Below are 25,790 nucleotides of genomic sequence, written 5' to 3'. Positions count from 1 at the left end.
TCATTAGTATAATGTGAAAAAAAATCTTATTCTCACTGATTGAAACTCATTATATTTAAATGTAAATAAATGTTTAAAATATTTATTGTAAATGTACCATTTTTACCATTTATTTTATTGTACTGTCAGAGTTCAAGAAAACTCAATGGCCTTTAAAAGTATGCATCATTTTCTTTATGAAAATATGTTTTTCCGTTTGATTTTGGGGTGAAATATTGTCATTAAATTGACCTAAATGGAAAACAAATCTTTAGATAAAAAATGAAGTATTTTGAGCTCTGAATGCATACAAATTAAACACGATGAGGCTGTTCATTCATTAAAACCATCATCTGTTGGCTAAATTAGGACTATTTAAAAAAAAAGACAGTTCTGCTTGGGGATTCTGGGACTTTACAGTAGGCCCCATTGATTTCTTCTCCTTTTCCAGCAACTTTTGCAGTGTCAAAAGCTTAATATTCCTTTCCTAGACACAATGTGTGTTTGGTCCCGATTTCACGGTGATCCCTTTGGGACTTCCACTGAGACGTAAAGACAGAACAACCCCACCCCCACACACTCCCAAAGTGAGGCATGTGACGATTCAACAAATGTATTAAACTGTGCAAAGTGTGAAAGTAAGTGTTATTTGGCCTGGCACTGATATAGAAAATAGCTCCACAACTTACATTGTAGAGTCCTGAATCAGGACTCTTAATGACACATAACTTGATATTTTTACCAGACAAGATCACATTCTCATAATATACTGGGATTTTACCAACTAGAAGAGAACAATTTGGAGTGATTGTACTGTAAATACAGTTACATACAAGATATTTTTGCCTTCAAAGCTAAACTGTGTGATTTCTGCACCACAAGTGTCACCAGAAATGTGTGTCTTTATAATCTTTAATCAAAATGTAATAACTTCCTCCACTAAACCCTCTTATTTTTTCAGCCAACTGTCGTATATGTAGAGACTGCTTTTCACAATCCAATCAACTCCTGATGGGTAAATTTAAGGGTATTTTTGTTGCTTATCCTGTTTCACTTGGCGATATGTCATATTATGAAAGTTAAATAGGTGGTGAACATCATTTCAGCATGAAAACCTTAGTAACTACTAGAACTTTACTAGAGTGGAGGATCTTTGAATCAAACTAAGCACACAATTTTTTTGTGTTCCTTGCAGAGTGAAGAACGAGAAACCACAGAGAGGACTCCATACATTCCTGATTGGATGTGAGTTGACTTTGACCGTACCAAAGTGAAGATGAAGTTGCTATGGAAACTGCTGGTTCTGCAGTCATTCCTGGGGTGCCTTACAGGTAAAAGTATCTTATTAAGAACTTTTGATGCATGCATGGCAGCTCTTCTTTGTGAACTCTGTTTTCATATTCCTGTGTATATAGGGCAGGGGACTGTCTGAAAAGACGTCACGGAAATTGCTACCAACTTATATGCAATTTACATTTGCCGATAATAGGCCTGATCTTTAAAAAGAGCAAAGAAAATAGTGTAGTTTAGTTAATAGGGGCCTTATTTATAAATCGTGCGTACGCACAGATTTGATCTTAGAGGGTGCGTACGCTAAGATCCACGCCAACACTCATATTTAGTAAAACAGTCTTTGACGTCACGTCAGGGTCTGAGCAGACATACACACTTTTCCTTGTGGCAGAAAGTCGTAGTACTGCAGTTATTTGGAAATCTAAGCACTTCTTGCCGCTCGCCATTTTCAAGTAAAGGATTTGGACGTTGACTGGTACTCTTTTATATGTTAATGACATTTATTAGGCAACATTTACAAAGCGGAGATAGGAAACCATTCAGCTGTGCATAGTTTCAAGATCACTTGCGATTTATAACTTTCACTTCTGTAAGAGAGGCGGTTCGTTCTCTAAATCACACCTACGCACATTTGAAAAATGATCGTAAGATCAAATGTTTTTATTTATATGTTTTTACTCATTTTATAAATGAGGCGCTAGGAGAGGCATTGTTACAGTCAATAACAGGATATGGCGGATAGATCTGAGAGGAAGGGCTCTCGGCTGTTTGCTTGATAGTTTGGAATATAAATTAGGTGATCGGCTTGCAAGATAGGATACTAAGATGAAAAATATTAATTTGAATCTACTGATAGCTAAGAATGTGATATTTAATCAAGAAGAGGAAGAAATCCTAATCTTTATTATTTGGCAGACTGATAGAATTTATAGCAGTCTGAAATTAAATTCTTTGGGACGTTACTGACCCAGAGGTGCTTTGTACTGAAGAATTGAAAATGACTTGTTACAAAAAGCCAATTATTGAGTGTTACTTTGTGAATAACAGAGCTAAAGAAGTGTGATAGTGAGCTCTTGTCTTCATTACAGTGATTCATTAAGGCTGATTTGACTGATTGATTGATTGATTGATTGATAGCCTTTCATGTGCTTTACAATGTTAAGTTTTACAGTTTCTTGTTTAAGTCGTAGTTTTTCTTTTAATGAAAATATATTTTAAAATACGATATGAACTGTTGCAAAAACCTGAGATCCATTTTGCATTACCATTTTGTTACCAAGATTAACTTGTGTTTTGTGAGGTGAACGATTTGAGGGAAATACTAGGGATATTGTTCCCTAATGACTTTTTAGTCAACGACTAATGCCATTGGAATCAATGATCCTTCTTACTCAAAGTCTTAGAGCTTTTGGGGAAGTAAAACTCACCCCCCTCATCTATCTCTAAAGTCTTTGTTGTTAATTAACGTACAAGGAGGGGAAATGGCGATATGCATGTATTCAAAACTCATATCGTGAATTTATTTCATATTTCATTAAGGAACAATTAAGGTGGCTATTATCTCTAATCATACTTTCTTTACCTGAGGGCTCTTGTACATCAATCATAATCTGATTACGCAGTTCCATTTCTCATACTTAGAACTATCTGTGTGAAATGAACACTATTTACCTTCTTTGAAGCATTTAATAAAATAGTACTTTGTGAGATGATGTAGTGCTAATCATTTACCATAGTTTGCATTTAGGGAATATAAAAGGAAAGATCCAAAGATGCCACAATGATCAATAATGTATATTTGAGCTGTTTCTCTTTCCCTTTAGTTTTGGTATTGCAAATGTGGCAGCCAAATTCCAGCACAAAATATTTTATTTTATTTTTATTTTTTTATTTTATTTTATTTTAAACCTGTTCAGTACTGTTCGAAAAGTATAAAGATGCTCATGAAGTTGATTGAGAGAATGTACTCAAAAGAGTGGTGACTTTGAAAAAGCTAAAATATAAAACAATTATGATCGGATTCACATATTACATGGAAAAGGGTGAAACAGAGGGAGTTTGTCTTGTAAATCAGTGGCGTATATGCATATGTATGACAGCATAGAATATGCAGTTGAAAGTAACTTTTCAACTGCTGAAAGGAGGAGAGTAAATTCCAGGAAAATTCTCTGAACTTCACCTTTAATGTTGTCAAAGTGTATTTGAAGACAGAAGTTCCCATTCAAAGGGAAATTTACTCACTTCATGTCTTTTCAAACCGCACTTCCTTTCTTCCACACCGGCCGCTATTTTACATGCAATTACAATGAATGTAAATGACATGAGGTTGAGTAAATAGTGACAGAGTTGTTCCTTTAATCTGTTCACTTACATTATCTCCCAACACATGCACAGGAAAAGACACTGTGTTTGGTGGTACTTGACTTTCTTGCACTGAGGGATCTTTGTTCTTCCCTTGTATTTTCAGTTAGTGGTAGGTGGCACTGGTTGTTGTAGTGTTGTACTCCCTTTTAACGCCGAACTGACAGGAAAGGTCGTTCAACCTGCCGAACAGCATAGACGAGGAAGGTTTGCCCCTGAAAAGACGAGGCTTGGCAGGGCGACTGCTCAGAATGCTGAGAGGGACTGCAATGATCTCCATCCCCTGCTAGGCATCTTCCTTTGTTCTCTCACAGCAGTGCATAGTGACAGGGGCGAGCTGTCTGCTACACACACACACACACACACACACACACACACACACACACACACACACACACACACACACACACACACACACACACACACACACACACACACACACACACACACACACACGTCACTCCACCCTGATCGCCCACCCAGTTAGCATGTGATTACCTTACCGTCACACACACTTCAACCAAACCCATGCTGCATTCTAATTCCCTGTCTGTTTCTCTTGTTCTCATTGACTCAGGCCAGGTTTATTAGTTTAGATTTGAGTTTCTTCAACATACTTTCATGATTCAAAGAACACTTCAAGCAACATGATTTCCCTTTTTGTCAGAGGAGATGACCCAAAGATTAAAATTCATTTTCTCATTCATTTATCTACTCACCCTCACGTCGTTCCAAATCTGTATGATTACTTTCTTTTTTTGTCCAAACAATGAAGGTTAAATAGGGACCAATGTTCTTTAAAGCATTCTTAAAATATCTTCTTTTGTGTTCTGCAGAGGAAAGAAAGTCATACAGGTTTATAATGACATGAGTAATGACAGAAATGTCATGCATTTTAGTACACTCAAAAATGATTTTTGCCTCTTGTTTAGTTTAATTAAAATTGAGTTAAAGTAACACGATTTTTTTAGATTTTAAGCTTAATTTCATTGTGTTCAATTGACCTTATATATTTAAAAAGGAAGTGTTTGGGCTACATGAATCATTTTTGTTGACAAAACTCCATCATGTTGTTTGTTCCCAACACTTAAATATAAAATAGAAATAAAAATGATTTCTAGCCTACGAAAGCGATCTGATTTCCGCACAAAAATGTAGCGCAATAACAAAAATATATAGCTAACAATAGAAATCCAGCTAAATTGTGAAGAACTAAACTGGTTTAATGAAATTGAGTTATTCAGTTAAATTAAGCAAGGGTAATGAATTCATTTTTTTTAGTGCATAATGGTAATTTTATTTCAGGGTATCGGTATACTTCTGTTTATGTTTGCCTGCAGTTCAATGGAAAAATTGGCTACAAATTTCTTTGATTAATTGGAACTTTTTTTTATTGGAAAAAATCTGATTAAGAAATGATAAATCTAGCATCAGAGCAAAAACATGATGCAACACTTGAGTTAAAAAACAAAAAAGCTCAAAAGAATAAAACTAATATAAAATGAATCTTGACTTGAGATGCATTCTACACTGTATTCCCACATTACTTTTTGCATCACTCATCAGTATAAACGGTATAGCAAAACCTTCAGAGTTTGACACATTTATACTATCATCCTGCACGGCCTTAATTCTCCTATTCTGTGCCATTTGATTTATCCACCTGAGACACCATCTGAAAATAAAGAAAGTGACATTGTTGCATTCCACTGAGGTTTATCAAAACAGAAAATGATGCAATGAGAGGAAATTGGAGAAAGCATAGGTGAATGTAGCTAAATCGTAATTTGTTTTAACATTTGAACTGGTGAGTGAACTTAGCAGGCCTGAGATGTTTGTTTCAAGCTGTCAGTGCCTGTGTGTGTGTGTGGAAGTTTAATGTTTGAGACTTATAAACAAACCACTTGACATTTTCCCTTACCAGCTGAGCTGTTTAATTTGCCCACCTTTTTCATCTTTGATTACAAATTTCTTCCAGTCAGTGAAGTGTTCTTTACCATCAGCTGCTAAGAAGAAGTATTTTTGCAAGCAAAAAGGATTCAGTTCCACATAGCCATTTTATGTTTCAATTCAGAAAGAATATTTCATACTTGAAATTGAATTTAAATGATTTAATATATTTTTTTAAAGGAAAGTTCACTGAAAAATGAATATTCTGTCATAATTTACTCACCCTCATGTCGTTCCAAACCTGTACGGCTTGTTTTGTTTTTCTAAGGTGCACAAAAGAAGAATTTTATTTTATTTATTTTTTTCACAGTCTTTATTATACTGTAAAAACGGAAGGTGACTGGGGCTATCAAGCTCTTAAATTGACAAAAAGAAATGCACCACAAAAGAAGTTCAACTTTAAACTGCACTATACATTCAAATTCCTCTGAAACTTTGTGAGAAGCAGATTGAAATTAAAGTTGTTTTTCCACTGGAAACTTGCCCTCTGCATATTTTAAATGTCATTCACTCATTCACGCCTTCAAACTCATTGGACAAAAATAAGCCAGAATATTCTTTTAATTTGCTGTGAGGCTATCATAAAATCCTCTCCCTCTATTTCTGTGTCTTATTTCGCAGAGTGTTTGACAGACTGTCATTGGATGTTTGCTTCAATTGTAAGCATAAAATACTAGAGGAACATCTTCTTTTCTGATTAATTTGGGGCTTAGATCGTTTCAATATAGCAATCAGCTCAGACACAGTCTTTGTTTCTATGCTTTTATTTTGTATGTCTGGTTTATATAGACCACTCACAGGTGAAAAGCCAGACAGCGGGACCCAGAAACCCGTCATTTGGTGACCAAGTTATTCATGGCTTGTAAAGGCGAGGCCCAGTGGGGATTCTGTAAACAGCATTTTCACAAAACAATTTTTGCCTTCCGTGAGGTGTTATGATCTAAGAAGCACTGTCTCCCCCGACCCACCGCTGGCACGGCGCATACAAATGCTAATAGAACACCAAATGACTCACCTCCACGACTCTCTATATTGAAAAACTATGCAATCACATTGTGTGATCTTTTTCTTCAAAGCTGTTGTGTGCGGTTGTAGAGCGTGCGTATAGCCTATCTTGAGTGTTTGTCTTTCTACTCGCAAGAAAAAGTGTAGTCATTGAGCCCTGTATCGTATGTTATCACATTTCACTCAACATATTCCACACGCCTCTGTGCTTGTGAATATGATTTGGAAATATGAATCTTAATTGGTTTGCGTGTGTGTGGATGGGTATGAGTGTGTCCGGGAGTGTGCGTGCGTGCGCTACCTGACTCTATTCCAGGTGGAATAGATGTTTGGTTTTCATGTGTGGTGTGGATTTGTAGCTTATCCGTTGTCCTCATTAGTATCATAGACAATGGCACTCCTATTATATTACATAGTACAGACCAGAATTCCAATTTTCTGCTCAAATCTAATTTTTTATTTTTTTTTGTGGACATGACCTTTCAAATGTGGCCCATATCAGACACCGGTCTGAACAGGCAACAATGTGACCAGCATGCATAAAGTGTGTTCATCATAACATCATCCACAAATTCCATATAATCATTTAATATTTTGTATCATGTAATGTTTTGTTTCAGGGTGATTCAACAATTATGATGTTAAAGTCGAAGTAAATTCAAACCTGACTACGCACACCAAAGTCACATTGCAAAAAATCCCATACATGATTGTTTTGAACGTGGTCCAAATTGGATTAAAAATTGTATTTTGTCAACGTAACATGTGTGGGGGTAAAAATCAGATTTGGTCTACATTTAGCTGTGGTCTAAACATAGCCTTTTTTGAACATTGTCTAACATTTGTGATTGTGAATCACATGTTTTGATGAATTGAGTTCACATGGAATGATGAAACTATTAGTAACCACTTTACTGACATCAGTAATTTGTTCTAGTGACTTTGTCTGACACTTTAGGTTTTTATGCATCGGAGGTTTGATTGCCCATGCCCAGATTAGTGGGTTGAGTCCACATGATTGAATAAGCTTTATTGATCTTCAAAGACAGACAATGAGAGCTGAGTGAGAACTAATAAATCCTGTTTCAATTTGATGTGAGAGTAATTTGAGGTGCCATAGCTTTGTCCAGCATGGCAGAAACCATAGGCTATATGTTGGTTGGTTGGTTGGTTGGTTTGATTTCATGTGATTTATTGATTTAGTTCATTCCAGTGCTATTTTCAAAATAGTGTAGCTTTCTTTTCAAGCTACTTTTTCTAGCTGAGTAGCGCAACAAACATTACATTTCTCTTTTTATGTCTCATTGTTTGTGCGTTAACTGAGGCAAAAATCAAAAATACTTTGATGTAAAAAGAAAAACGATGTCTTGTAGCGTCAGATTCAATTTATATAAATCAGTTTGTTGAAAATGATTGAATCAATTATTCACAGAAGTTCCTGGGTTGCATCTTTCTTTATTTTCTAAAATATTTATTAAATGATAATAAAAATAGTTAAATCATAGTTTTTGATTTTAACTAGATAAATGCAGTTAGTTATACAAATTATTTTTTTTATTTAAATTAATTAAATAAATTGTCTTAGCTTACTTGAAGTTTGAGGTGTTTTTTTCTTCTTTTTTATACAGTTTTAAATCTTCTGCAATAATTAACTATAATTAAAATGACTAATTCACTGAAGTTCCTGGGTTGGGTTTCCATAATTGTGTAGCATAAATGAGTTAAATTACTGTTTTTAAACTAAAATAAGGTTAAAAAAAATAAGGTTACACTTAAATTACACATTTGATCTCAATAAATGAAATTTTCAATTTGAAAATCTTTATGTATATTCATTCTATAATTTGAAGAACTAAATTATGTGACTACAGTCAATGGAAACCAAAATGATCAACACACTGAGGGCTAGATTCAAAATCTAGTATTTTTAGTAAATCTGGTTTTTAATACTAAAAACCAATGTAAAAAAACGAAGTGACCGGCTGATCCAACTTGCATGAAGTTCATCAAAGCAACTAATAATGTAAGTCAGTAGTGTGTATGGTCCCCACGTGCCTCTATGCACTCGCGACAACATCTGGGCATGCTCCTGATGAGATGGCGGATGGTGTCCTGGGGGATCTCCTCGCAGACCTGGATCAGGGCATCAGCGAGCTCCTGGACAGTCTTTGGTGCTGCTTTGGATGCTCCGATACATAATGTCCCAGAGGTTCTCAATTGGATTCAGGTCTGGGGAACATGAGGGCCAGTCAATGGCATCAATGCCTTCGTCATCTAAAAACTGTCTACACACTCTAGCCACATGAGGCCAGGCATTATCTGGCACCAGGAGGAACCCAGGGCCCACTGCACCAGCATAAGATCTGACAATGGCGCTGAGGATTTCATCCTGGTACCTAACAGCAGCTAGCACATGGAGCTCTTTGCGACCGGATATATTCCTCCCCAGGCCGATAGGATATCCGAAGGATATTCCTCCCCAGACCATTACTGACCCATCGCCAAACGGTCATGCTAGATGATGTTGCACGCAGCATAACATTCCCCACGGCATCTCCAGACTCTTTCATGTCTGTCACATGTGCTCAGTGTGAACCTGCTCTCATCCGTGAAGAGCATGGGGCACCAATGGCGGACTTAACAATTCTGGTGTTCTCTGTCAAATGCCAATCGAGCTGCTCGGTGCTGAGCTGTGAGCACAGGTCCCGCTAGAGGACGTTGGGCACTTATGCCACCCTCATGAAGTCTGTTTCTGACAGTTTGGTCAGAAACTTCCACACCAGTAGCCTGCTGGAGGTCATTTTGTAAGTTTCTTTCAGTGCTCCTCCTGTTCCTCCTCGCACAAAGGAGCAGATACCGGTCCTGCTGCTGGGTTGTTGCACTTCTACATCCCTGTCCCCTGTCTCCCTGTATCTCCTCTATGCTCTTGAAACAGTGCTGGGAGACACACCAAACCTCCTTGCGACAGCACATATGGATGTCCCATCCTGGAGGAGCAGGACTGCCCTAACAAAACACAAAACTAAAGACAAATCAGTCAGAAAGAATAAGGACAGAACAATTATCTATGGCCACCACCTGCAAAATCTAGGGCTGGGTAAAAATATCGATTTCTCGATTTTAATCGATTCTCATTTTTACGAAACGATATCGATTCTTAAATCCCAAGAATCGATTAGTCATCCTGTTTTCAGTTGATGAATGAATGGAACATTGTTGCGTGCATCCCATCCAATAAATTGCAATAATCTTTGTGCTTTGTTATTATTGATATGAAACAAAGTCTCAGATTTCGAATTACGTCCATTTTCTTACGAAATTCAAAAACATAATTACTGTTTTGGCGCTGTGGCGTGGGATCACTCTGGCGCAGCTCAGATTCAGATTCAGATATCTGTCAGGGGATGTGGAGGTAGAACCCAAACGCAGACGATATGTGCAACACAAAAGGTTTATTTAAGCAAAAACCAGAAAACAAAACCCACGAGGGGGCAAAACAAGGGCAAGACAGACAAGAGATGACTAGACTAGACTAACACTTTGCAAACTAGACTAAAACAGAAACAGGAACAATACTACTACTTAGACAAGACTTTCAACAGGACTTTCAACAGACTTACTCAGAAACAGATCTCACAGTGATTAACAATGAACCAGCACAGGACAGCAAACACAAGGGGATAAAATAGGGAGAAACTAATGAGGGAAACAGGTGACGGCGATGATACAATAAAGATAACAAGATGAGATAACAAGGGGGCGGGGTTACATGACGAGACAACGCAAGCACACAGCCAAACAAATGGCCATGTGCTTACACACAAAACATGGGTCTGTCATGATCCTGCCTCAAAACAAGAAAGATCTAGGACATGAAGGCAGAATCATGACAATATCTTTATTAGTCCCCAAGGGGGCAATTCAGTTCTACAGCCAACCCATCCAATAAGGGTTCAAATTAAATTAGTAGCACACAGTAAATATAAGAATTGTAAAGTTAAAAATGTATACAAAACAATCACACCCAGACACACACACACACACACACACACACAGCACAACACAACACACACATTCACCTGCCAGTGACAGGACAAGCAGTGGAATACAAGAGCCATTTTGTTTAGTTATGAGTTATCATTTAAAAATCTTATAGCAGAGGGAATTAATGAGTTTGCATATCGATTCGTTTTCCTTATTGGCACATAATACCGCTGACCTGACTGCATGTCCACAAATCCATTCCTGAGCACATGATCTGGTTGGCACAGTATTTTATCTGCTTTTTGGACCACTCTTTTTTTCCAGAGAGAACAAAGATCATTTAATTGTGTTAAAAGATAGAGTACAACTTATCGAAGTCCGTATCATGTCACATGGAACCGCTCAATCAGTGTTTTAACTGTGGAAAGACGTTAGTAAACAATGTCATGTAACGTCACATAAAAAACATATCCAGTGACCATAAACTCAGCTAGAAAAATTAACTTTATTAGTTAATTAACTAAGAGGAATAGGAAGGAACTAGGAAGATATATATAGGAATATAGGAATATTTTGTTAAATATATGCACCATATTACATATTCATTATAATTTTTAATGTTCTTCAATATTTAATGCATGTTTGAATAAATCTGGAAAGTTTTTTATGACAGCCACCATTTAAATTTTTATATAATTTCATATAACTTTATTATTATAAAAATAAATAGTTGGCTAATGAAGCCTAGGCTACAACTGACTCCCATAGTTTACAATAATAGTTAAGATGTTTGTTTTCCTTGAGAAAATGTTCAATGTATTGTACCTGATATCCAAAATAATCGATATTGAATCGAATCGAATCGTAATCGAAATCGAATCGATTTGCAAGCTTGTGAATCGAAATCTAATTGAATTGTGAAATTTGTGTCAATACCCAGCCCTAGCAAAATCATTCCCTTTTTGGGAGTTGTCTTGCTGTTGCCTCTCCAGTACACCTGTTGTCACTTTCATCCAAACACCAAAGCAAGTGTAAATGAAAAAAAAAAATTCACAATTTACTTATGCTTCCTAATTAAACAGATTGATATCCCTGAAGTTTAATTGACTTGGTGTTATACTATGATGATTAAGTGTTCCCTTAATTTATTTGTGCAGTGTAGATATGTTCTGATTGTAAATATGTATATGTGTCTGTGTGTGTGCGTGTGTGTGTGTATATATATATATATATACAGTATATATATATATATATATAGCCTATAGAGTCCCTATATTTATATACAATATATACAGACTGCTAAATATATATTCCTTTAAATAGCTTTAGTGTACCTAGCTACTTATTTTAATTTGTCCTAAATTTAAGGTTATTTTTCATCAGTAACTTCATCTACGAATAATTTTGCACGTTGGAAGTGGGCACCAAAATGATTAGACAGAGAAAGAGTAAAAATAGTGATAATAATAGAGAAAGAAAGGAGAGGGTGAACCAAATCAAAGGTGTCAGCATGGCATGAGAATTCTATGCAAATCAATCCCAACATTTGGCCCCATGCAAATCCCTTGTCACCCCTGAAACAAATTGAAGTCATCAAACAGACTCCTGTGCCAAGCTCCTCTGTACTGAAAATATGCTTGTCACTCATCCAAAAATCCCAGCTCATGTTTTTATGTTTCCTGTGATTTCTTATTGTGGCTCTTTGTCATATTTTGAAGGCAAGTTTACACAGCTGTCTGTTGTGAGAGATTCGGATGTGGGATCTGTGTGGTTGTGTTTGCTGATTTGCTTTACGTATTTGTTGCTGTTTCTTTGAGCCTCTGGCTGGGAGACACTGCTTTCATGCAGATCAGAGGGCCACTTTCTCCAGACATGTTTCTGTGTCTCATGGGAGGGCCAATAGACTTTGCCTCGGGCAAGTGTTGCTCGCAGGCAGAGACCTGGAACTTCGAAAAGATATCCCGACAGAGGAGAAGAAGGGGTTGTAGATTAAAAAGAGGGCAAAGAAGAGCACTTTGTCATCCACTTGGAAGATGGGATGTTTGTTCTTTCTGGTATCCCAGTCTTAGAAACACTTTGAAAGAGGAGATGTGTACTTCGCCATAGCCAGTGCAGTAGACTAAGAAAACTTCATGAAGAAAAGGACAGCACTGGAAAAGTTAAGTTACAGTAGTACTGAGTTCAGATCTAACCAAACATGTTTGCAGGAAAGAGCGATAATAGTAATGTGCCTATTTTTGCATTATTTGTGACATTATTTTCTATTTCACAAGTTCACCTACCCATCCAGTCTTAATAGTTAATCGTAAATTAACTTGGCTTGCTGTCCTCGAAGGAGGCTCAATCCTGAGGCTTAGCTTGAGCTCTGAGCTCAACCCCCCCCATAACGGTACTATGTAGAGGGAGAATGAGAGTAAAAGAGGAGGAGATGGGGAGGTGGAGGAATGCCAGAAGAATTTTACACTCATAATGATGATTGACAGGACTGAATGATTGGGCTCCTCCCGAACCTACGTTTGGAACTTCATTACAATTACATTTTCATCACCATAATATATACATTAATATACAATACTTTTATTTTTTACTTATATTTTGTAATTCTTATAAGTGTGGTCAAAAGTGGTAATTTTCCTTAATTGTCCAAAATATTGACTTAATTTTAATTTCTTAAAGCAAAATATAGGTAAATGTCATGTTTGTCAAAATCGTGTTTAGTTTTGTCTTTTTTAGGTTTTTTGTTATGTACTTTTAACTTGCTTTATTTCAACTGATTGTTTTCAGTTAATTGCCAAGGAATCATTTCTAATTTTGTGGTACTTTTTCATCCTTTTTGGAGCTTGAAACCCACTGGTCAACATCCAGGGCCGGAGTGGGGCCACTTTTCAGCCCGGGAGTTTCAGGCCCAAGACCGGCCCACTTTTCCCATGGTGGAATTCCAAATTAGCACTTTTTCCAAATTGGATAAATGAAGCAACAGTTCAACTCTTACTATTGTGTAGTTTGTATTAATACCATGGGTTAACAAATAATGTAAAGGTTAAATAATAATTCACTTAGACTTTATAAGAAGCAAGTGCGACTTCATTTCACGCAGTTCTGACTTTATATCTTGCAATTCTGACTTTATAAGAAGCAATTGCGACTTTATTTCACACAATTCTGACTTTATATCTCGCAATTCTGACTTTATATCTTGCAATTCTGACTTTATAAGAAGCAATTGCGACTTTATTTCACACAATTCTGACTCTATATCTCACAATTCTGACTTTATAACACGCAATTGCGACTTTATTTCACACAATTCTGACTTTATATCTCGCAATTCTGAGATAAAAAGTCGCAATTATCTTTTAAAATATTTTATTCTGTGGCGGAAACAAACTTCCATACCTCCTGGCCTCTTCCTCCCATCCTCCCTGACGCGTACCGTTACGGCCGGCCCAGCTATCGGTAGGCGCCGGTGGTGCCGCGGCCGGTAGCCTACCTGAGAAAACGTTTTGGAAAAGACGGACTATGGACCCAACCAACTCTATAGGAGGGGAGGGGAGAACTCCCTCACATGGTACAACCCATGCAGAGGCTGCGCGCTGCGGTGTCAGAATGCGGAATGTGTAATGTAACTAACGTGACAAATGTGAAAAAATAAAAAAATTCCTCGACCGGCCCAAAAGTGAAGCGGCCCACCGGGAATTCTCCCGATTCTCCCGATTACCCACCCCGGGCCTGTCAACATCTACTTTCATGCTGGCGAGCCGTTTGCTATATATTGTGTGTGTGTGTTCTGTAATACAACGCTGAGCATTTACAGTTACGATTATTGAAAAGTTTAAAGTAAAATCATTCACCGAATGAATTCTGAATGGTCACCTTTCCTGGAAAAGCATTTATTCAAAGCAGCATAAAACATCTGCCATGATTATTTCCATTCTTTCCACATCTCAATATTTAATATAAATCATATCCACATGTGGCCAAAGTACCCATATCTATATCTTTCTCTTTCCATTATCATTTATCAACCCAAAGATGGATATTCCCCTTTCTCCCCAGACTAGCTCCATCTCACAGAACCCCATTCACTCTAATGGCTCCCGCAGAGCATGAACAATGTGGGCAGCGTTTCCGTCGTTCCCTGACCTTGAACCAATTTATATAGCTTTCTGTCGCTCTCTTCCCACAAATGCATGATCAGATGTGTTGGGGGCTTCATCGAGCATGGAGGAATACATTTTCTTGTAAGTTCACCAGGGCACGCCGTGTGGCGTCTGCCACAGTTGGATTTACAGATATAGTAGCTCTGTTCTTAAAAAGAGTGGACCGTATCTCTAAGTTTAGCTTTTATCAAACCCAAGGGAGAACATGCCCACAATTGGCTTCGAGTCTGAGTTCTAAACAGACTTATCTGCCCGTATCTATAAGAGCTGAGCGTGGAAAAGCTGCTCTGCCCGTGGCTTATGGAGTGCAAAAATTAATGCAATAGATTTTGGATTTTCTAAAGAAGGTTTTGCTTTGTCTGCTTGTTGTAATTTATTCTCTATTCACATTGGGGTTTGTGGTGAGATCTGTAAATTCACATGGTCACCTGGTTACAGAGATTGTGGTTTGTGCATTTGGTTCGTTCGGAATGGGATTTTAAAAGTCTAAAGCTTGTAATCTTTAATGGCTTTCCTTTGAAAGACATACTGAAATCTCTAGCAACGTGTGTGTTTTCAATAAAACGAATTACATTTTTTCTGAAAGTCTTTAGTTATAAAGCTAAAGTAACTACAGTAAGTAGCCATTTGTCTTCAGTGTGAGAAACCGAACACAAGTGCTCTTAGTTTAATGTTCTCACCTTGAGAAATCCCTTCGTTTTTTTTAACCAACATAATACATTTCTTTCATCTTTATGTATAAGGATCTTCAAATCCACACTCAGACGAGAGAGAAAGCGAGAAAATAACAGGAGTTTTTGACTTGGTGCTCAATTGATTGATTCCGGCCCTTTGCCAAGCCGGATTCCAAGACGTGGCATGTGAGGTCACTCTCACAAACAGACTGTGTTAGAACTGTAAAGGTAATGGTATTGTATGTTGTCATGGTGACAGACACTGCTATGAATTGAATATAAAAGTGTCACATTCTTCATTATGCAAGCAGCATTACAGTTTGAAATTCTTGAAATGTCTGAGACTTGTCATTTAATGGCGGCACAATGGACATTTGAATAGAGAATTTCAGACTTCAGTAAATGAGTTCTAATGGCTAAATAGAAATAGTTCTGAATGTTAAAATATGCATGCATTTTGATGTATTTAATATTTGAAACTATTTCTATTTAGCCATTGGATGTGGTTCACTTTGATTGAGTGAGCCACATTCAAGGCCATTATAAAAAAGTCAACCTGTTGTACCTGCATGGGAAGTCTTGAACAGTTAAAGCAACACTAAATAACTTTTTTTACCTTAAAATAATGTTTCCAAAATCGTTTCAGTGGTTCATCAAGTCGTAACAGGGTGAAAGGCACTTCTACATTCGCTTTGCGGCCCTATATCTGCTACATTATTAATATTGTTTATATTCACTATCATATTGCATTTTCCTTCATTTTATGAATTAAGGGGTAGCTTGCAATCGGTATACATTATATTCTCTACCATGGTATATCTCAAAGTACCTTGGATTACAATCCAGTGTTATTTTAGTATCGAGATACTATTATAGTTTTGAATTAGTTTTTATTTTTATGATATCCGTTTTCATATACGATATCCGTTTTCATATACATTTTTGTTTATCGATTATAGATTATCGTTTATCGATTTTTGTTAATGATTTCTTTTAAATCATTTTTTAAATTGTAGATTTTAAAGACTGTACAGTTTTTTTATAAAAATGAAAAGAAATATTGCCTTGGAAAATAGCTGATATAAAATGTCATTTAAATGTAAAAAATGATTTAAAATTTAAATAAAAGTTTAGGGCTGCATGATTAATGATTTCTGCTTCTCTCGATTAATTTAAAATAACCGTCTTGATATTGGCTCCCTTAATCTTAATCTTCTTAATCTTCTCAATATGGCAACCAGACTCACACGCAATCCCTGGGCTGCAAAAAAAGCGCATTTGATCTGACAACACTGACAAACATATGTTGGAGTTTAGTGATGTCCATTTTAAAATTCTGCTTGAATTAAAGTATCATACAGCTAGTATGTGTTCCTTAATGAGGCCGTGTTATTTGGATGCTTCTAAATCTGTGACGAACAGTAATAAATCCAAACTTGATTCTCCGACCATATTTTTTGCAATTGTGGTTGCTGAATAAATGCACTAACGCAATCTATGTGCTACAATATAATATTATGGTATTGCCATATTATATGTCCAAAAATGTGGTATGACCATGGTAGGATGTCCACATAAGCATATTTTGGTATGGTTCTGATATAGTGCTTTGTAGCTTGTTGCTTGATTTTACATAGCTTTGAGATTGAAAAATAAATGAATTGTACTTGGTCCTGAGACTGGTTCTTGGTCTTCTTGCTCTAATACATCTCTTGTCATTAATAACAGCAGCTTTAGTTGAGACTTAGAAACCTTTAATCTGATCATTACAAAGAGTAGCGCAGTGTTAAGATCAATTAATACCTCATTAATCAAACACAAACTAGTCTTAGCAGCTGCCGCAACTGATTTTGCTCATTATCATGCATAGTTTGTTATATATTTTGGCTGTCAGAAGCACTTGAGAAGTGAATTATTTCAGCTGAATTATTGACAGCCCATGATTTAGCCACCCAGCGGAACTAATACACTCAGGAGCAGATTTATGAAAGCCTTCAATACATGTTGGAATTTTCGCTCATGAATTTTCAGGGGCTTGATCAATGATTGGAGTGTGGCAAGAGCCCCAACCAATCGCAGGTCCTCCTGAGCAATGCAGTCTGCACTCTGACAATGTCCCAGTAAATCACAGTCTTATGTGTGAACCACAGAACAGGGTAGAAATGACAACGAAATATTCTTATGAAACTTTGCCAAGTTATCAAGTTGCCAAGAAACTTACAAGCTGCCCCCAAAACACATGATATTATACCAATTAGACACCAATTAATTAAATATGTGCTGAAACGCACAAAAGAAATTATATTTGGTAATAATTTAAAATGTCTCCAATATCATGTGAGTTTGCACATTGTCAGTTTATTTGGTGTATTATTGTTCATTTAAACGCACACAAATCACTTAACATACAGACTCCCATTCAAATTATTTAGCTAATAAGTTTAAACTTAAAGGTGCAGTAATAGATTTCTGAGAAACGCTATTGGAAACGAATCAGACCGAGCACCACAGCACACTTGTAGCCAATCAGCAGTAGGGGGCGTGTCCACTCATGATGGGGGAGGAGAGAGAGTGAGCAAGAGGGAGATTTAAAGAAAGACTGTAGAAAGAGAGATGGCTGAGAGACATTACAAAAGAGAAAAGGTCAGTGGAATATCAGTGGAAAAAAAGGGTTATAATCAGGCAAGAGCTTTAGGACCCGTGTTTTAATATAAGACAAGCTTTCCAGCGCTAGAGAGACATAAGCAGGAAGGCCTGAAAACAGATGCCGAGGTTGTGTTGTTTCTGCTCCATAGTATATGTGAGTAACACTGGTTTTGCGGTTTCACAGAACCAAGATATGCTGTTGTTTATAGTAACAGGACAGTTTTGAGTGTCATTTGGCGCTTTTCCACTGCATGGTACGGCTCGGTTCGGCTCGGTACGGTTCGACTCGGCGCGGAACGGTTCGGCTCGCTTCGCTTTTCCACTGCGTGGTACGACTCGACTTGTTACAGCACGGTTCGGCTCGCTTTAGCTCGTTTGCTTTTCCACTGCAGTTAGTACCGCTTCAAAGTGGGTGGGACTGATCATTATATAGTTGCCGTCTCTACTACCATGACATCATATTAAATGCGAATTTTTCATTCCGTGTTTCCCCATCCACTCCTCGGCATCTGACGAGAGGAACGTCTGCACCTCGTCCACTGACCACGATTCAGCCATTTCTTTTTTTAAAGTTTATACTCTTTTTTTTCGAAGCAAATACTTTTAAAACAGGTTGGCTGTTGTCTACTGGCTATTTAAATCTAGCGGGTTTAGTGTCTCGTGTTGTAAATTCAATGACGCTGGTAGAGATGATTCTGTCTGACCAATCAGTGATCTGCAGTGTTTTCACGTCACATTTTAGTATCGGTACGGTACGCTTGGAACCTCAACAGAGGTGGTACCATTTAAAGCGAGCCGAAGCGAGCCGTACCGTACCGTACCATGCAGTGGAAATGCGCCATAAGTGAGCCGTACTGAACCGAGCCGTACCGTACCATGCAGTGGAAATGCGCCAAAGCGTGCCGTACCGAACCGAGCCTTACCGTACCATGCAGTGGAAAAGCGCCTATTGTTTGTCTGGAGCTGCTGTGCTACTAGCGACTATCAACAAACTCTTGCTTGTATATACTCTTGTGTACTGTATGTTCATTATTTATTCTTCCTTGTCGTTCATTCATCATCTTTGCTTTATTTTTCGCAAAGCATTATTTTGCTTTGCTTTGGCCTATGATTAAAAAAGAAATCCACTCTAGCATTGTGTGTTCAAGCATTTTGGGTGTGGAGCAATGAAGGGAATGGTCTGACTCTGTTTATTTGCGTTCATTTCAATTATCTCAGAAATCGCTTCACTCTAAAACGGTTGGGTTTGTCCATATTTGTCCCAAACATGGGTTGAAACAACCCAGCATTTTTTTTTGAGTGTTACTGCCCCTTTAAGTGTAATATATTTTTGTTAAGTTATTTTTTGTGAACTTTTTTGGTGTAAAAATTTTGGAAATTAAATTGAAGTATGAAAATGTCCCATTGTCTTCATAGCGATAGAATATTCTCAGAATCTCATTATTCAAAACATAACGCGAATTGTGATCTTATTTTTGACCACAATTTGCATACTGAATTGTGATTTGACTTTTTTTCCCCTTTGCATTTAACTATTTATCACCTTTACATTGCACATTGACTTTGTTAATTGTTATATGGAGCCAAGAAATTAGATGCATGTTGAAGTGTCATGACTAGACAGTAAAAAGTGACAACCCTGCAACAGTGCAACTGATGCCACGATGCATTTTTTGTTGATGTACTGTAACCTAATGTGTTTATTTAGCTTATTAGACAATTCAGCGATAAAGTATAAAGTATATTTTTGGTGCCTGTTCTGTTCTATCTGTGTCTTTTGATATTTTTCTGTTGTAGCTTGATCTTAAATCACTGTGAACCACCGAACCGGATGAGAGAGAACAGGATAAGAGAAACTTGCAACCTTTTGTCATGTTACTGCTCTTTTTTTTTTCTCCAACTGCTATTCGCACCCTCGGTTGTCCGTTGTTCTGTGGACCACGGCATCTGGTCTACGCCACCCTGTGTCCCGTTGCCAGGCCAACAGCGGCAGTGTCCTATTAGCACAGCCCTGCGGACTCCTCAAAAAGACTATCGAGCAGAGTACAGCTGTGGCTGTGATACAGCACTGTCCTGATCCTCGTCCACGTCTGCATTTCTGCAGCCTCAGCCTCAGTCTCTCCATCTGGTCTTTGAAGGAGACCAGAAACCCCCAAGTAATCAATTTTTAGTGAGACACTCCAGCGCCTGTGATATTTCAAGTACCTCCTGACTTTGTGAAAAATAATCTTGCGCAGGATGACGTCTTAATACCAGGTCGCTCGGTTCCTGCGATTGACTACATTAAAGCTTTCATTAGCTTTCATTTGATTTCATTGCAGTTCATTGATGACAGTATTAGCGGGAGCTGACTTCTTGTTGATGAAAGCCAAGACCGTCTCTGAGTAACAGAAGCCCTTGTTCCGCTCCAGGTGGACTCACCTGCTCCATCTCGGGGGACGCAATTATTCTTCTCGTGGCTGCATGAAGGCACACGCATCCCTAGATGGCTGCGCAGGCAAGCCCTTGTTAATTGGTGATGTCAGCGATTCACCGCTGGCCCTGTTTTCTTTCCTACCGTTCTCGTTTTTTTGGCACCTGCTTCGTTTGGTTGTTGTTTGCGCTTGCTCGACATTTTCTTCTGCATATGTATATATCGATAAATGTTTTATTCATGGGAATTGCAAACCGATCCCGTTCCTACCTCCTCCCCCTCTCTCTCTGATTTCCTCCTAATGCTTGTTTGAGGTATCATAACATGTTTGGCAGAGCAAGTCGAGATGTTTTTGATGAGGAAAAATGTGACAGACTTAAGTTGAAGTTTTTCTTGACACTGCAGAGATCTTTTAATGAGAATGCATCGTTAATTGACTGACTGGGAGATGCGGTTGATCACAACACGTGCAATCTTGCAGTTTTGAACCGGCTCGTCTTCCCGAAGGATAAACGCACCTGTTCTTGAATAATTGTGATATTGCCACCATTTAATGTGATTTTAAAGATCTTATTTTGAATTAAAACGTTAATTTTGTTTACTCTTTCCTGTGTTAAAAGTTTTGTCAGGCCTTGTGGTGTTGTTGTTCATTGCTGTATGTTGTCATGGAGCAAGACATGATGCAAGGCTTGTGAAACGTGTCTCATGCCTTGTGTCATATGTCCTCTGGATATATTCCGTTTGTGTTTGTACAGGTGATTGGCCCCTCTGCATCCAACATCAACAGTAACATATGACAAGATAACACTATGTCAAACATACAGAATATTTTTAGTGCTCTCCCTCTGGAATCGTGCACATATCGGTTGAATAAATGTCTTATGAAGTGAAATGTATAGGTTTTTTCTGATAGATTCTGATAATAGATCTATCTATCTATCTATCTATCTATCTATCTATCTATCTATCTATCTATCTATCTATCTATCTATCTATCTATCTATCTATCTATCTATCTATCTATCTATCTATCTATCTATCTATCTATCTATCTATCTATCTATCTATCTATCTATCTATCTATCTATCTATCTATCTATCTATCTATCTGTCTGTCTGCTGCAAGCAATACAAACTCTCAAAGCTGAAAGCATTTTGCAGTAAATGGAATTACATGGATTTCTCAGAAAAGAACCCTTGAAAATTTGTAATGATTTCTGCTGCTCCACCCGCCCCCCACCCCCACCCCCCCCCCACCCCCATCTTATCGCTCGGTTAAATTGTTTAGAAAATTGTCTAAGCTGCTTATTTATTTAGCACTACCAACGATGTGCTGACACCCCTTGTCGCTAAAAAGCATTTTTCTGTAATTTTGAAGCTGTAATATGTGTGGATGTTCTCTGGTTTGTGGAGAAAATGCTCACTCCTGCTGCTCTTTAGAAGCCTGATGACCTTTCAGAGCTTTTTATGGCTGCTGCAGACTAAGTTAGTTAGTCTCAATTCTACTTCCTCTGTTTTTACTTTTGCAAAATTTGCTTCATCAGTTGTGCAGAGATCCAACGAGGTGATGTGCAATACTTAATAAGTTTTCTTTTCACAGAGCCAACAAACATGCACAAACCAGCAACACCTTAAGTGATATAAAGTGTAATTAGCTGAGGCTGTAGGTGTAAAATTATGGAGAATGTACATACTTAATACTACTAATACTTAATACTTTATACTTTATTGTCAGATACTTTATACTTTATTGTCAGACAAATCTGAAATTTTTCTTGCATAACAGTGTCTATGTTTAAAACAACCAACATACATTAAACATCAACATACACTTAAACCTCCCACATTATACATTCAATACTACACTTATATAACTACAACACCTTCACAATACTCTTGATTTCTGATTAACTGTTTTGTTCAACGCTAAGATAGCCTGATGCACAAAAGAGTGTTTCAGCCTCACTTGGAACTTTGTACCTCTGCTTTGATGGTAGTAAATCGAACTCATTATGCAGGATATGAATAGGGTTAGAAACCATAAACAAATTGTTATAATAAGCTGAATCATAAACCCTCTTAAGAGGCTAGCCTACAATCTTTGAACAGATTTTGAATTGATTATACAACTTTGTTTTTAGCATAACAGACAAACTCTTATACCAAATAGAGTTGCAATATTGCAGTATACTCATTATCACAGACATAAAAAACAACAAAAGAATCTGTTTTCTTACTCCAAATGACCTAAGACGACGAAGAAAGTAAATTTTCTGCTTTGTTCTTTTACGGAGAGTATCAATATGATCTTTCCAGGATAACATATCATCTATCATCACTCCTAAATATTTGTATGTTTTAACCAGTCTGATTTTTTCATTATGAATAAAAACAAGCATTATATGAGTATCAGATGTAGACCCAAATGTAATATCATCGGTTTTACTCTTATTATTGACGAGCATTATTCACACACCTCTCTATCAATTTAGTCACACCCTGTTGATGAAGCCCAGGACTGTCATTCAACACAGATATTAAAACAGTATCATCAGAATACTTTAAAGGGGTCATATAATGGTACATGCACTTTTACAAGTTGATTGTACTGAAATGTGTGTTGGCAGTGTTTTTTTTTTTTATATCCTTATATGTTTTCCAATCTCTAAAATCAAGCCGTTCGACCTAGTGACGTCACACGGTCGGACGCCCCTCCCACGATTTGTGATTGACAGCAGCGTTTCAACACAGTCCCGCCCTCGCTCGTGAGCGAGCTGTCTGTCATCATAGTCTGCGCGTCATTGTTGATACTCACTGGAGCACTGTCTATGAGCAGAATGGCGTCTAAGCGATTTTGGTGTTCTGTTCTTGGGTGTAATAAGGAACACAGCAGTCATTTTGATGTTCCTAAATCCGAACCGCTGAAGACGCAGTGGCTGAGTTTGTTTTCGAAGGGAATATTCCCCACGATCAACGTCAATGCTTTCATGTTTGCGCGAATCATTTCACACATCAGACTGCTCAAGGGTCAGTATAAAGCTGGTTTTGCTAAGAAAAAAGCTCCTGAAAAAAGGATCGGTACCAACTATTCGTGTTCCTGCTGCACCTCCAGAAGAACTGAAGTGAGTGTAACGTTTTATTAACCTTTATATTAATATTTATCGATTGCTGCACGCTTCACGATGAATGCGGCTGTTTACACTCAGGTACATTACGGCATGTTTTCTATGTACGACGTTTTCAATATAATTCATAATCCCACGTTTATAATGAACAACGCGTTATGGTTATTGTGTTATTATTAAAAACGGTGTACGCACAGAACAGAGGGGCAGGGTGAGCAAAGCTCATTATCATTTAAAGACACATGCACTTAAACGGCGTGCTGAAAACAGAGCTGTTTTTGACCAGGTGAAATGAGTGTTTTCTCACAATACTAATGAGAATGTTTAATTAAAGTATATTACAAACTATAAATTTAGACCCTAAAGAATCCTGTTAGCTTGTACAAAAATGGCATTATATGACCCCTTTAAAATATACTGATTTAACCTGTCAGTTCGACAGTCGTCTGTAAGGTGAAAAGTATGGCAGAACTGACACAACCTTGTGGTACTCTGACATTTGTTGTGATTGCAGATGACACAGTTTTGTTCACTTTGAATCTCTCTGAACTCTATCAGTGAGAAATGAGATATACCAATGGATCAGATTTACATCCAACTGTACAAGTTTCGACACCAATCTGTCAACCTGTATTGTATTGAATGCAGAAGAGAATCCAGAAACAAGGTTCTTACAGTTGTTTTGGATTTATCCAAATGTTTAGAGATGATATGCGCTAAAGCAGCAACTGCATCTTCAGTACTACAACCTTTCTTCTAGGCGAACTGCCAAGGATCTAGTTTATCTTTAACTATCTGAACTAAATGCTGAAGTAACAATCTCTCTAGACATTTCCCAATCACAGAGGTAAGGGCTATTGGTCTAAAATCTTTATATTCTCTTGGACATGAAATTTTAGGTGATGGTTTTATGTATGCGGTCTTCCATATCACAGGAACAGTATGTGTGTCAACTGAAGCTTGAAATACTGGTTGCCACACCGGCGCCAATTCATATGCAAAATTCTTTAAAAGACCTGCACTACATCCATCTGGACATCTTTTTTGTATTAATAGACTGAAACGTTTTCCTAACTTCTTCAACCTCAATAACAATTCTGCCCAATAATGATGGAACCATATCTATTGTTTCATTGCAATTGTTATGTTTGGTATGTCTGGTAAAAAATGTGTTCAGTTCATTCCCAAAACAAAGTTCATCATCAATTACAATAGATTTGTTTGAAGACGACAATCCAGTCATTGTTTTCATGATGTCCCAAACCTTTTTAGTATTATTAGTTTTAAAGGCTTTCTCCAAACGCCTCTTATGAACTTCTTTTGTTTCCTTTAATTTAAATTTTAACTCTGTTTCTGTTTGTTTAAGTGCCCTAATATCCTTATTCTTAAATGCTACTTTCCTCAAATTTACAATTTCTTTAATACCTTTAGTCACATATGGTTTGCTATTTGGATAAATTTTAATCTCTTTTGTAGGTATGACCAGCTCCACACAAAAGTAAATATAATAATTTAACACTGTAGTTCTTTTATCAAGTGAGCCTTCCTCAAAGATTTCCCAATTTTTCCATTCGAAATAGGCTTTTTAGTTGTTGTACAATGTAATCATTTTCTTGTCTGGTTTGCTTTTTTTAAGTTTGGTCCTGTACACAGGAGTCAAATGCACTACATTATGGTCAGAGTTTAGAATTGGTGGCATACTCTTCGACACAAAAGCATCCTTGACATTCACAACGCACTTATCAAGAATATTATTGTTTCTTTTTTGAGTCTTTACATACTGTTCAAATCCTGGCAACAAAGTCTCCAATTTGCATTGGTTTAAACCGCCCAGCACGATCATGGGTGCATCTGAGTAGCTGAGCTGAAGTTCCATCCATCCATCCATCCATCCATCCATCCATCCATCCATCCATGGTCAACTTTTAAAAAAAAATTATTCTGCAGGAATGCAATAAATTGATCAAAAGTGACAGTAAAGACATTCCAGGTTGAATTTTATATCCAAAAAAGCTATACTCATAATCGCATTTTTACCAACCAAATCCAAACAATGTGTTGTGGAGCAGTGTTTATCACCAGGTACAGAGAGAATGTACCGTGGTGCCTCTGACACTGAAATAAGGGGCTGTCATTGTCATGTCACAGGAGGAATTAGTAGAGATAGTTAGAGTTGTGATGAAGTATCTGTCTCTGCGAT

General features: G+C 37.4%; 1 protein-coding gene across 4 annotated transcripts in view; it reads left to right on the top strand.

Annotated features, from left to right (window-relative positions):
* Positions 1-25,790, top strand: part of cntn4 (contactin 4) — a 155,666-nt gene that overhangs the window by 16,476 nt on the left and 113,400 nt on the right. For all 4 annotated transcript variants that reach the window (XM_081381410.1, XM_081381412.1, XM_081381413.1 and 1 more), the window contains exon 2: positions 1,175-1,310. In XM_081381410.1, the coding sequence (XP_081237536.1) occupies positions 1,256-1,310 (55 nt within the window). In that variant the 5' untranslated portion in view covers positions 1,175-1,255. The remainder of the gene's footprint in view (positions 1-1,174; positions 1,311-25,790) is intronic.

This window comes from Scardinius erythrophthalmus, assembly GCF_964197995.2.
Source record: "Scardinius erythrophthalmus genome assembly, chromosome: 12".
Taxonomy (NCBI): Eukaryota; Metazoa; Chordata; class Actinopteri; order Cypriniformes; family Leuciscidae; genus Scardinius; species Scardinius erythrophthalmus.
This window is presented reverse-complemented; position numbering and strand designations above follow the sequence as displayed.